Source organism: Pithys albifrons, chromosome 7 (genome assembly GCF_047495875.1).
Source record: "Pithys albifrons albifrons isolate INPA30051 chromosome 7, PitAlb_v1, whole genome shotgun sequence".
NCBI classification, from domain to species: domain Eukaryota; kingdom Metazoa; phylum Chordata; class Aves; order Passeriformes; family Thamnophilidae; genus Pithys; species Pithys albifrons.
The window spans coordinates 15,124,546-15,137,742 of NC_092464.1; the positions used below are offsets into that span (position 1 = coordinate 15,124,546).

At 39.1% G+C, this 13,197-nt stretch overlaps 1 protein-coding gene across 1 annotated transcript in view; it reads left to right on the top strand.

Annotated features, from left to right (window-relative positions):
• NRP1 (neuropilin 1) overlaps positions 1-13,197 on the top strand; it is a 112,871-nt gene that overhangs the window by 56,950 nt on the left and 42,724 nt on the right. The window contains 2 exon segments of the mRNA XM_071559933.1: positions 2,272-2,427; positions 5,333-5,499. Coding sequence (XP_071416034.1) covers positions 2,272-2,427; positions 5,333-5,499 — 323 coding nt within the window.

Below are 13,197 nucleotides of genomic sequence, written 5' to 3' on the forward strand. Positions count from 1 at the left end.
ACTGTCTGTGGTCTATTATGAAATCCCATCTTGGTTCCTAAGGAATTTTCAGAAAGGCTGCAAAAAAAAAAGGAGTAGCATAATCTGCCTAAGCAGACAGAAGTATCACCCCCTGAATGACTGCTCATCTGATGTTCCCTGCACAGCATTTATTTGATGTGGTGACACCCAAAAGATTTGATCTTTTATTGTAGTTCAAAAGTTTTCAAGACTTGAATGGAGAAAAACAAAAAGAGAGAACTTTGTGTTAGGTATTTATGGAAGAATGAGAATCTCTGTTTCATCCAGTTGTACTCAGATCTATATCGTATTAGCTCAGCAGGCTAAGGTTTACACGTTGTGCAAAAAATTCAATACCTCTTTGTGTCATATTCTACAAATTTTTGGCTCTTCCCTCTACATAGCAAGCAAAAGGAATAGTTCTGTGATAGCATGGCCAATCTGTTGAAGACTCAAATACAGAATCACTAAATATGTCTCAAAAAATTATAAACCAGTGAGTCATGGGGAATCTTAAAGCCTGTCTGCTTTAAACAAAGTTCTCTTCTGTTTGCCATTTCAAAGAGGCTTCCCTACAGGAAATGGGAGGAGGGAGGCTCAGAGTGCCATAACATGGTGGCCTTATCCTTCATATTTTCTTGCAGTTGAGAGCAACACCATCAGCTATAATGTGAAAGGCATCATGGAAAAGAGCAGGATCAGAGTTGTTTGCACATAGAAAATGCAAAAGAAAACAAAAACACGAAACCAAAAACCTGCAGCAATAGGAATGCGAGCATTACTTTGTGTTTTTAAAAAGCCACTAATGGTGACAGTCTAAACTGAATTTCTCTCTCCAAATAATAAAACTATGAAGCTTTACTGATTTCTAGGATGAGGAAGAATTCAACTCGTATCCTCTATTAGGTGTCTCATTCTATCAATGCTGCATTGAACAACATTGGTGGAAAAAGACCGAATTGGCAGGTACTTTAAATGCCATGGGATTGCCAAGGCAACTGAAGACTAGCTGTAGCCAGAACATGGATAGAATAGCACATGCTGGCAGCAAGAGCTATAACATCTGAGCTCCCTCTTTCTGGCAACTCTAGGGCCTTACAGAAATGTGTAGCTTACATAATAAAGTTATTCCAAGCTGGAACTGTTTTACTTGTTGTAAAATGCCAATAAATGACTAGAAAATTATGTTAGCTGTAGATTTTCTTTGAACTGTGAATAATTAGGATATATAAACATTTTATATTTTAAACTGAAGTGTAATGGACTTCCTAGAGACGTGACAAGGTGTTAATTTAAGCCTGAAAGCCAGTGGTGTAAGCATTAGAATGGCTCCTCATGATTATTTTCATGATTGACTCCATGGGTGGGTTTTAACATTGTCTTTTTCTACTGTTTGTAAGCACAGATGTACCACCATTCAACAGCCTAGGGACCTATCTGTAGGAAATGCTCAAGTGCTAGAAGGCCACATATGTTGGTTGTGAATTGAGTAGCTTAATTAAGGAAAAAGATTATCTCACTGCACAGGAAATCCTCAAAAATATCAGAATTGAGTTTGTACATTGCTAACACTTAGAGCGATCATATATGTGTGTGTGTGTGTATTCTGTGACATGGAGATATGCTTAAGAAATCCTTGCTCTTTTGAAGGGATTAAGATTTTACTCTTAAATTCTTTTAGTGTTCTTTAATACTGAGCATATAGGAAAAAGACCTATGAGGTTGTTCTGAAAGCCTAAATGGAAGTATTAAAAGTCATTGGTCATAGCCTCAATACGAGTGCAAAAAACATTTTTCAAAGTTTGCTATAAAATTGACAGATTATCTGTAGTATTGAGCATAAAACCTGGCAGGTGCTATTTGAACTCCTCAGACCATCTTGTACGCTGGGTGGGCAAATCAGGCCATTCAGTTGTTCTTGTCATAAACAGGTGCTACAATCACACTTTGGAAAATACTTGTGGTGTTTTGTACATGTAATTTTCTGCATCACTACCCTCTCTGCACATTTTAAAGGACACTTTTTGAAATGCTGGTTCTTTACATTTTCAGAGGTTCATGGAGTGCTGTCTGGAGCATTTTAGAAGTATGATTGCTAGGTAGGATAAACAATTTATTGTTCACCACTAAGTTACTGATGACATTGTCATTTTGAACTGTTGCAGAGGTCCACTGTTTCCTGCTGAGGGACTCTCTTGGGAAGGATATTGTAGTGGCACCTATTGTTATAGTAGAACTGGTAGTTTACTATTGTATCCTGTCTCTTTGCAGTTGGCCCACACATAGGGCGTTATTGTGGGCAAAACAACCCAGGACGTGTCCGGTCTTCAACAGGGATTCTTTCAATGGTATTTTACACCGACAGTGCAATAGCAAAGGAGGGATTCTCAGCAAACTACACCGTGTCACAGAGCAGTGTATCAGAAGGTCAGTATTTATCCGTCCTGCAGAGTTTTTGGAAACTACTCTCTGTTATGTCTCCTTGCACACCAGGTGTTGCCTGAAGCTCTGAAGAAACTTTAAATAAATAAGATGGTGGGGAAGGATTGGTTCTGTTTTCCTTTTTGCTTTCTTTTTTTTTTTTTTTTAAGAATAGCTGCCCTTTGAAAAGCAGTGCAAGAAGCAGAATTCTCCTTACAGTTTTATTCCACAGTATTGCCAGGAAGTGGGAATAATTATTGTGAAAAACTGTGCTGACGGCAGGAACTCAGGAATGCAGAGCAATTGAACACTTGCATTAAAACAATGAAACATGAACAATGAATGCACTATCCAAAGCCTTCTTTTATTACGTGGAATAAGCTTTGATGATCGATTTCTTGAATAAAAGGAACCCATTTAATATATGTGCTCTTATTAAACTATTTTATAAGGTATCTAAGCTTTGTTCTCTGTCTTGTATTTTTTCCTAGTTGCCTGATTTTCATACTTACCCTTTGCACAGAGAATGAAACAAAGTGAGGGAGACACAGGAAAGTAATAGGCTGTGTTACACCACATCCTTTCAGATTTCCTTGCTTTCCTCAATGATAAATCACACACTTTAAATCAAACTCTCCTTTCTGTATCTTACTGTGTTTCAAGCAGATGCACACAGATTTAATGTACTTGTTTAGGCAAAGAAGGAACAAAAGATAGATGAGTAAACTGACATTATCCCTGTGTCTTGGGTTGAGCTGGCAAAACGCCAACTGTCCAGGACAGAGTGAAAAGGGTTCCTCCTCCCCCCAACCAGCTAAGGGAAAGAGAAGAGGGAGAGGAAAAAAAACCCCTCAAACCAGGTGTATGCTGAAACTAACTATATGTATTTATACAGAAAGGGGAAAATTAAGAGAAAACTACAACTCCCCACCTCTCCTCCACTCCTTGCCTTTTTAACAGCTTTCTTGTACAGGCATAGCCAGGAAGAGGGAATGGGACACACCCAGCCTCTGTGGATGGGAAGCATCCTCCTCCATCTGTCTCAGATTGTACCTTCAGCTAGTTTGCTTGCTCCTTATGTAGGTGCTGCTCCTATCCCGTCACTGCACAGGCAACTTGGATCCCCATCCCCAACTCCTCCACAGTCACCTGCCCTGTGCTGTAGATGTATCATTACACTGAAGTCAGGATTGCTAATATCTTCTACACTGGGATGCCTTCAGCTCTTAAGCATAAGACAACAGAACAGAAGTCAGTGTGTGTGAAAACCCTTTTGGATGAAAAGGGGAACTATTTTATATGCTGCAGACTTAAGACAGGAGTGAATCCTCTTACTTAATTTCAGCCACCCTTGCTCTTTGTGTTGTAAATACAGAGAGTGTCACCTCCAGAGGACATCTCAATCTCCATGTGTCAGACATGTGAGATGCCCCTAGGAAGTACTTGTCCCTCTCAGCAGACTACAGGGAAACCCAACGTGCCTAGATCTAACTAGACACTTGCTTTATACATATTTTAATATGACTCCCACCTATCAGGTTTTGTGTTCTGTATACTAGCTTATGGCTCTCCTTCAGATTTCAAGCAGAAGTTCATTTACTTTGAGACTTAGCCTAATATAGTTCAGCTTCAGTACTTCACCCAAGGCTCCTAATACACTGAAGCAGCACAGAATCAGGAGAATGGGTCATGCGCCATGGGAAGTGCAGCTGACAAGTTTGATAATTCCATTATAGGTCACCTAATTACAGCTCCTGTAAAATACCCTGATAGCATTTCTGAATGTAAATTTTTGCATTCCTGGTAAAAGATTTAAACTTTTTTTTTCAGAATAATTAACTTGCATTTAGAAACAAGAACTTTGTTTATTTAAACTCATTTTTCCAACTCATGGATGTTGAAACCTTCAACACCCCACTCCAAAGAAGGGGTGTTAAAAAGGAATGTATATCCAGCTGTCAGGGCCTCCACTTCCCACACCGGTATTTTACCTTAAACTTCCAATGAAAGAGTGAATTATGTTTCTATACTATGAAGTCCCTGAACAGAAGCATAGGCACATGTGTTTTTTTCTCCTGCCCTTGTGCTGGGGTTGGTAAACTTCTGACAAACGGGGTACATGAGCACCTGGGTGTGAGGATCTGTCTAAAGCCATTGGCCTCTCTCATTTTGGCCGGGGTTGGAGCCTTTGTTTTTGAAAACTGAGAGAATTGAGTCTCCATGCCCTACTGGCCTTTGAACTCACTGTAGTGATTAGTATATCAATTGATTCTAAATTATCTTGGTAATTTTTGTGTCAGCAAGAAAAGATTGAATGGAGATGATCAACTTGTTTAAAATACACCACATTACAGAAGAGGTGGTAATTCCCTTAGGTCAATAATCTTCTGGCCTGGACTCAAATTTTGTTGGTCTGTTTCATTCCAGTGGTCCAGGATCCAAAGACAATGGCTCAAATTTTAATAACATTTTGAAAGTGTTTTATATTTTTCTATGGAAGTAAATTGTTTTAAAATCAAATTATTTCATACATTCATCTGGTTTGTCTTTCCTGAGTTTATGGATAATTACAAGGTGAACATGCGTTGTTTTCTGTTATGAACCTGCAGAAGTGTCTGTGCTAGCCTAGAATGGAGAATTCTATTGTCCTATATTGAAATGGCTACAATGCTGGGCTAAAAATATTTGTATAGCATTATTATTGCAGGAATTGCCATGGCAACTTGAATGACAGTATTAAGAATGACACCATAAGCCCAGTACTGCCTCACTTGAAGTTGCTAAAGTATTCAAAGTCACTTAAAAATAAATTCTTTAGATATTCATATTCAAAGCAGGAAAATGTTCTCATTATTCAAAGTCTAAATCAAAAAGCTGACTATAATAATGATGGCAATTTATTTTTCTTCAGATTTCCAGTGCATGGAACCACTAGGTATGGAGTCAGGAGAAATTCACTCTGATCAAATCACTGTCTCCTCCCAGTACAGTGCTATCTGGTCTGCAGAAAGGTCCCGGCTAAATTATCCTGAGAATGGATGGACCCCAGGGGAAGATTCTATCAGAGAATGGATACAGGTAAAATGATAACATTTTAAAGATATTATTAATAATACTCTGTGCAGTTTATTGACTGTGGAGGATGCAAAAGAAAACAAATAAGACAGTAAAGTACTTCTACATAATTTAAGAATCATTGCAAGTGAATAGCTCATATATTCCTTTTTAGACACACAAAAAAGACTTACTCCCAAAGGTGTAGAAAAAGAAAAGGTCAGGAAGATTAATTCTTCTGCCTACCTGTTTTTTCTAGTCTTCTGGGCACAAATAACAGAGATTTTGGTTTAGTGGAAAAGTCAATATTAGTTTAACGTGCACTTAAAGTGGAATGGCCCAGTAATCTGAGCATGTGCTATGTCTCTAGCTGATTACAGTTAAGCATTAATACAACATGGTGTTTTCATACATCCAGATTTCACCTCAGAAGACCTATGTTCCTTCTAGAATACGTTACACATGGGATGAGTTCAATGGTATCTGTCTGTTGGCTGTTCTTCCACATCCTTAAACACAGCATTCATTAGCAAAATGGGCTGGCTTAGCTTTGCTCTGTTAATACAGGAGAAATTCTGCAAGCATTTGTTGTCGTGAAGAGGCTCCTTGAGTTCAGTCAATCTGTTTGGGCTTGTTGTTTCCTATGTATTAGCAGGTCCATAGCTTAATGGTGCAAGATTCCTGGACAGGTTAAGATTATTCATGTGAATTACTGTATATACAAAAAACCTATACTAGCAGGCAATTATTAATGTCATTATATGAAAAACCACTGATTTGTCTCAATCGTAGGTTAACTTACACTGATTAGCTGAAACCTAGATTCTATTTCTGTTGGCATAAGCTAAGAGAAACACTTGAGCATATTAGATCTATATTACTAATATTGAAAAGTTGTTCATGGTTTTGAAACATTCCTCTTCTGTTGTTTTCTATAGGAAATTACTAACTGACATATATAAACAATGCCACCTTAGCCTTCCATACTAGTGTTCACACTGGTGTTTCCTGTGAGGTTTGCTGTTTGCAAGAAAGCTTAAAAACATGTTGAGTAGTGGTTAGTAAAAGGAAGAAAGAAGGGAAAATCTTTCATTTCTGATCCTTGGCACACAACGAGACTCTCAGGTGTCCTGCTTGGGGGCCCCTGTGCATCCTGAGCTCTTGGCAACAGGGTAATCATGTACAATGGACCTAATCAGACTTCAGACTGGGAAAAAAAAAAGTGTTTATCTTTTTTCATTACTTAGGAATAAACAGTAAAATCTCCCCAACGTTATCTAAGTGCAAAGCTTGTTATTAATCATTGCCACTTGCAATCCATGGAATGCACATGGAAAAAGGGTGGAATGCATTAGAATCAAATTCCATGTGTTTCATCTGGCCAGAGGGCTGCCACTTTTTCTTTGTTTCCGTCCTTTCTGCTGTCACTTGCACATTTATGACTGGATAATCAAAACAAGAGAGTTAGTCAAATCTCATTCATGTGTTCTGTGTGCTTATTAACTTTATTAAGTTATCGTAACTGCGTACCTATATATATACCTTAATCCTTTCACTTAGATCTTTCTGAGAAAAAGTTTCAAAGGACTTCTTTTAACCATTAACTTCTTTAATAACAGACACATAATAGAATTCAAGCTACTCCAACGTTTATGCTTAAAACAGCTCTGGGTACCTCAGGCCTCCTGCCCATGAATTTCTCAGCCTCCTTTGCCTCCTGCCATAAATCAAAGTGCTCAGAGGCTGAGACAACCACTAAGGAGAATTTTTAGCAGTTTTCTGCTGCCTCCAGCTACCACATCAACCAAGAAGTTGGTGGTCATTTGCATGCAGTTTAGCCCTTGGGCATCTCCTTTACTGCCCAAGGCCCATGTGGAAGGACTACTGTTAGTAGTTTCTACCACTTGCCCTATGTAGCAGAAGCAACTGAGCTGGTTCAGAGACTGAGTGTACCATCCCCTGACTGTTTACAAGGTGCAGCTCATCTTGGCTCCGATAATTCTTATGCTTATTTATTGTGGTTTCATTCTATACTAATATTGCTAATTGAAACTTCCCTTTGTGTTCTGAATGCTTTCCTGCTAATTGACAATCTTGTGATGGTTTCAGAAGGGCTTCAGACCATCAGGAACCACAATAACAGGGTTCTTGTGCATATGAACTGCCATCGTTTGTGAAGTCCTGTTGCCACTGGCAGTAAGTGCATGTTGTGAGTTTGTGTCTGGACAAAATATTGAGATCCCATGTTTCCTCTGTACAAATATCTTCAGGAACAGATGTTCATCTCCATAAGAGCTTACAGAAAAACAACCAAGGACATGTAACTGATAAAATACTCCGAAATTACCCACAGAAAAAAATTGTAACATTTTATAAAAGGAAGAAGGCTCTTGTACATGAAGGACTGAGGTCACTTTGGTCTGCTTTGTTGTGCATGCTATTGTAAACTAGTCATTTATGTGAACTATTTGCTTTTGTGCAGTGCAGCATAAACAGATTTTTGCTGCACAGTGCAAGAACTCTAGAAAATATTCAACCACCAAAAAAAAAAGGATGAAGGATACAGAAATACTGAACTTAGAACTTACAAAGTGAAAATTTCTGCCTATATGCCCTTGCCTGAAGGACAGAGATTTTGTATATATCAGTTAATCATTAATTTTTTCACAATTCCAGGTTTCCATGCCTGTACAAACACTGCAGCTGGTTAAATAGTGATGTCTGCCTTTAAACTGCTAACATGCATATGCAACTAGGGCATATATATGAGCTATGTACAGTTATACATGGGCAAAACAGCTTGAAAATTCAGCTCCAAACACTAATTTCCTCAGTGTTTGTTTTTTGTATAGGGGAAGTATTATAGTTCTCCTTTACCTCTCCCTTCAAGGTTAATGTTTTTTGTTAAGACAAAAGCAACAGAAAAATTCCGTTAAGTATCAGCCAAAGGTGATTGGTATCTTCAGAGGACGTCTAGAGGGCATGCGATATGATTGTCTCCTTTGAGGTGTTGAAGTCTTTTGGACCATTTCACTAAAAATAATTAGAAAAATAAGGTTACCTTGTTGTTAGTAATGGATTTGTGTGAATTTCATCTGTGGACCAGAAACCCATTCTTTGGTGGAAAAACTAGACTGCTCCTTTGTTGCTGACAGATCCGAACTACCGAGTCTGTCTGAGTGCCACTTGCTTACAGGGCTCTGCTGAGCGAAAGTTGCCTTTCCATTCCTTTTCTTAGTTGTTTGGATATAAATGTCAAAGCTTAGATTTAAAATAGTCATAGCACAGTGACAGTATAAGTCTGCACAGTACTTTCTCCATTTTATTTTTGTCCTCAAACACATTTTTGAAAATTGCAGGACTAACTTGAGATTTGGAGTGATTCCTTAATCAGAAACAGAGTCACTCCAGATTGAATTTCTTCTTAAAAAACACATTAATAAAGTCTATGGATTTTCCAATATGAATGGAATAAAGATATGCATGAGGCAAAGGCTGCCAAAAATAATCATGAAGGTACTTTATTGTCATATGGGATGTTATTAAGGTCTCAACCTTAAGATCAGCCTACTTGTTTATTGCACTTATGTTTCACACACTTGACTGCCCTTTGGTTTGAAACAGCATAATTTAAAATAAAAAATAAAAAAGTCCTTTAATTTAATCAAGAGCAGGGAACTGCCATTGCAATGTAAGTCATTGTCCCTCATTAACGTATCCTTTCACAGGAAAAATAGTATAGTGTTTCCATTTTTGTAATCTGAACAACAAACATGTTAATAGGTATCAATTACCAGCCAGTTTCAGTACTTAGAACCAGTAAGAAGGCCCATGCGAGGGTTTCACATCTGGTTTTAGTGAAATTGTTCCTGTCTGTGGTATTTAAAATTTAAAGAACTCCTGTTATTGTGCAATTGGGAATCCTAGGGGAGTACAATGTTAATGAAATCCATAGCGTGCAGGGATTTTATGATTGCATTTTCAAGGCATTCCTTCAAAAGGGGCAACTGATGTCTGCCATGGCAGCAGTAATTGTGTTTTTACAGAGTAGATTTAATGCTCACATTTAAGAATAGCAACTACGTTTACACTCATCTGAAAAAATAATATGCAAAATCTTTATATTTAGCGAACTTTGCATCTTATATCTGAGTCCTTTGAGCAGCATCCCCAGGCTATTTTGTGCAGCAACCCCTTGCCCCTCAGGGGATGCCCCAATGGGTTGTGACCAGCAGCCCCCAGGGCAGCACAGGAGCCAGGGGGAGCTCCAGGAGCAGTGCCCGGACCAAGAGGTGTCATCAGCTAAAGACACTTGAAACCCATGTGTGTGTGGGTTTGAGGGGAGACTGATTGCCTGTTACCAGGGTCACTGGGAACCTCTGCTGCCATCAATCCTCATAATGGTGTGGGCTTTCAAACCAATGAGGAGGAACACCTTCTGGGTACTTTTACTGCAGGATCTGTATGTTTTCTATCAAAATGTTTCTTCTAATGCATATAACGCAAATCTTTACACTCCCACCAGGCTGGATGATAGTTTCTGGGTGGCATAATTTTTCTCTCATCCTGTAACAGTGAGAAAGACCTCCAGCTTGCCTAGATGGCAAAGCATGTTTGTTAATAACACAAGATCTTCAGTTCGTATTATGTCTGGGGTTAGACAAAATCATAAATCCAGCCTTAAGAATCCTACTATCAGATCAAAACTTTGCAGCCATAAACCAAAAAGCACTACTATGGTATAAACACACTCTGCAAGTTCAAATTTGTTCAAAAAGGTTAACAGGGGATTAGCATAAATAGACATTATGCTCTGAATTTGGTATTATCTGTCATTCTGCAGCTGACATAAGGCCATACAGTAAGATGAACTCCTTATTGTGTGTTCTGGCTAATTTGACATAAATGGCTAATCCAGCCTAAATTTATACTGCTGGGGTTTTAAGCAGGGCACAGAGCTGATATCATGTGTAAACATGACACCAGAGGTTGGCATGGGGGAGCAGGTTTGGTCTGCCCTCCCTCTGACCTCTGCCTGCCGGTTTCCACCTCATCACCCACCCTGGCACCCACAACTCCTGCAGAATAATTCTAGACCTCTAGACCAGTCAGCCCTAGGAAGACCAGCTGATCTGGAGAAAAATTTTCACTCTGCATCTTGCAGCATTTTGGGGTCTGAAGAAAGGCCAGAAAGGTAAGAATAGGTCTCAAGAAACAACCTGGGACATTGCCCCCTGCCTTCACTGATTGAAATATCAGTTGTTTGTTTAACACTAACTCTCTTGTGCAAGGCAAATATACTTCCCTTGATTTAAAACATTTGTATGTATACACTACTTCACCAGAACTGAGAGGGAACTCTGAAGTGGAATTTTCCTTCCACATTTGTCTTCATTTCTTTACATTTTAACTTACATTCTTTATTATTTGCTCCTTCGTAAGTGAAACCCAGGAGCATACATCACTAATGTAAACTGCTATATAGATTAATACAGATTTATTTCCATATCACTTCTGAAAATAATTGCAGTTCATCATTTGGTGTCTTGACCTTTCATCTGTGTCATAGCTTATTTCCTTATCAGGTATTCACTTAAAAATACAGTCAGTATTTATACATGCTGCTGCACAGCATGTTTGTTTCATTAATAGATTTATTCTTACATCAGGCAGCTGTTTAGGCTGACTTTACCAAGCAAGCTTATCTAAATATTTCATATGGAAGCTCAAGGAAGTGCAAGTCAACAATGCCTGATATTTTCATTATTCTTTCCATTTCTTTTGGAGTTTGAAGTGCATCATATTACTGCATAGAATAACATGAAAACTGGGACATCTCAGCCTCCCAGTTCTCCTGGCCTTTGAAAGACTGCCTGAGAGCTGAAGTTCAGAGGTTTTGTGATGGGGTTTGCCCATCATTAGGGAGCACACTGACATGAAAGCACAAAGACTGTCAGTCCTTTGTCTTCTCTACCACCTTAGAATACAAGTCATTAGAATACAAGTATTTGGTCCATGTCATTTTACAGTTCATAACTGCACTCCAGAAATTATAAAAAGCAGAGTTAGCTTTGTGTGGAAAAGTGTTACAGTTATCTTAACGGTCTTAACATGCTTTGCACATGGGCAAAAGAATGACAAAAGAATATTCCTTTCTGGAAATCACAGCCAGTACAGACTGTGACACAGCACAGAACCGAGGTTAATTGACCCAGCAGGATACATTCATACCTTTATTTACTGTGACATGGGAATAAATGGTAGAGTTTCACAAAGGCAAGTACTGAAATTAGACAAGAGGGAGAGGGAGAAATAAAAGGGCCCTACAAAGTATGAAGGTTTTTTGATTATTCAAAGTGCTTTAAGAGCTATTTTAGTACCAGAAAGTTCCCAGCCATAGATTTATCACTCTGGGGAAGCTGAAGAGATGCTCAGAGAACTGCACAAAACCATTGGCAGCCTTATTGCTCCAGAAGTGCAGGTGCAAAATGCAGTTTAGAAGAAAATCCTTTCTACCTCCCTCTGACATGTTTCAGCATCAGCCCTAATGCAGAGGGGAGTCTTGTGTGGCTTCAAGCAATCCTGCATGCAACATATGGAGGAGCAGCAGAAGCAGAGCCCCTCTGAGCCTCCACTACCAGCCTAATCATTATAATAGTTTCAGTTCTTTCAGGGGATCCATTATGCAGAGATCTGAGTAGTTTGTATATAGCTCTGTAATTACCTATGCATCCACTTCCCAGTCCAGCCCTACATCCCCTCAACGGCTGCAAGACAGATGGCCCTTTAGAGCTGAGATAGCGAATTAAAAATATGTCCAGCAAAAACACTGATTCAGCAACTACTAAAATAATTTCATAAATTTATCTCACTTTCATATTTGGTTCCAGGAAGTAAAGAAATTAAAATCTTTAAACCAGAACTAAAACTAGTTTTAAACTAACCACCACAGTTTTGTTTTGTTGGTTTTGGGATTTTTTAAGTCACATCTTGTTCTTTTACTTTCTCTCAGAGAAATTAAAGCTACTTTAAAAACTTTATACAGAATTATTTTTCTCTCTCTTTCTTTTTTGTTTTCATTTTTTCCATTAATTAAGTTCATGTTTGGCTTGACTCAGAACACTTGTTATAGTTTTTTGGTTTTCAAACTGCCAACATGCCAAAAGAATCAGTTGTTTGTGCCATTCTTCTTGGCATGGGAGCTCTCTCCCAGATGGCCCGCAGACACCATGGGGCTGAGGCAGCCTTGCCCACCCAGCTACTGGGCACTGCAACACATCTGCTCCACCGCAGCAGGGCCTTCTGCAGATGTGAAGGAAGGTGTCTCAGAAGGAGATTTTTCTGAGTCTAGCAGAAATAAATTAATCTACAAGACTAGGCAGGTGTCAGACTGTGGGTGAGGTAAAGCTCAAGGCTAGAAGTTAAGTGACTAAGGGCAGTGGCAAGAAACACAGCCTTGGGTAGGAACGCGCAGCTGAGGTATGTTATAATAAGCAGAGTTATTGCTGAGCTAAAGGTCTCTGTTCTCACGGGGCCGACCCTGGGCTGGAGATGATAGGTGTACTGCTGAGTGCTTTGTGGAGACGATTATGCATTTTTATTCACTCTTTCCACACCTGCACAGTAGTATGAAGCTGTAGAGTTCATGAGTCCTGTGGGCCCTTCCCCATCTCAGCATCCATGCTCCAGATTTTCTGTAGCAGAGCTATTATTTGCCTCCCC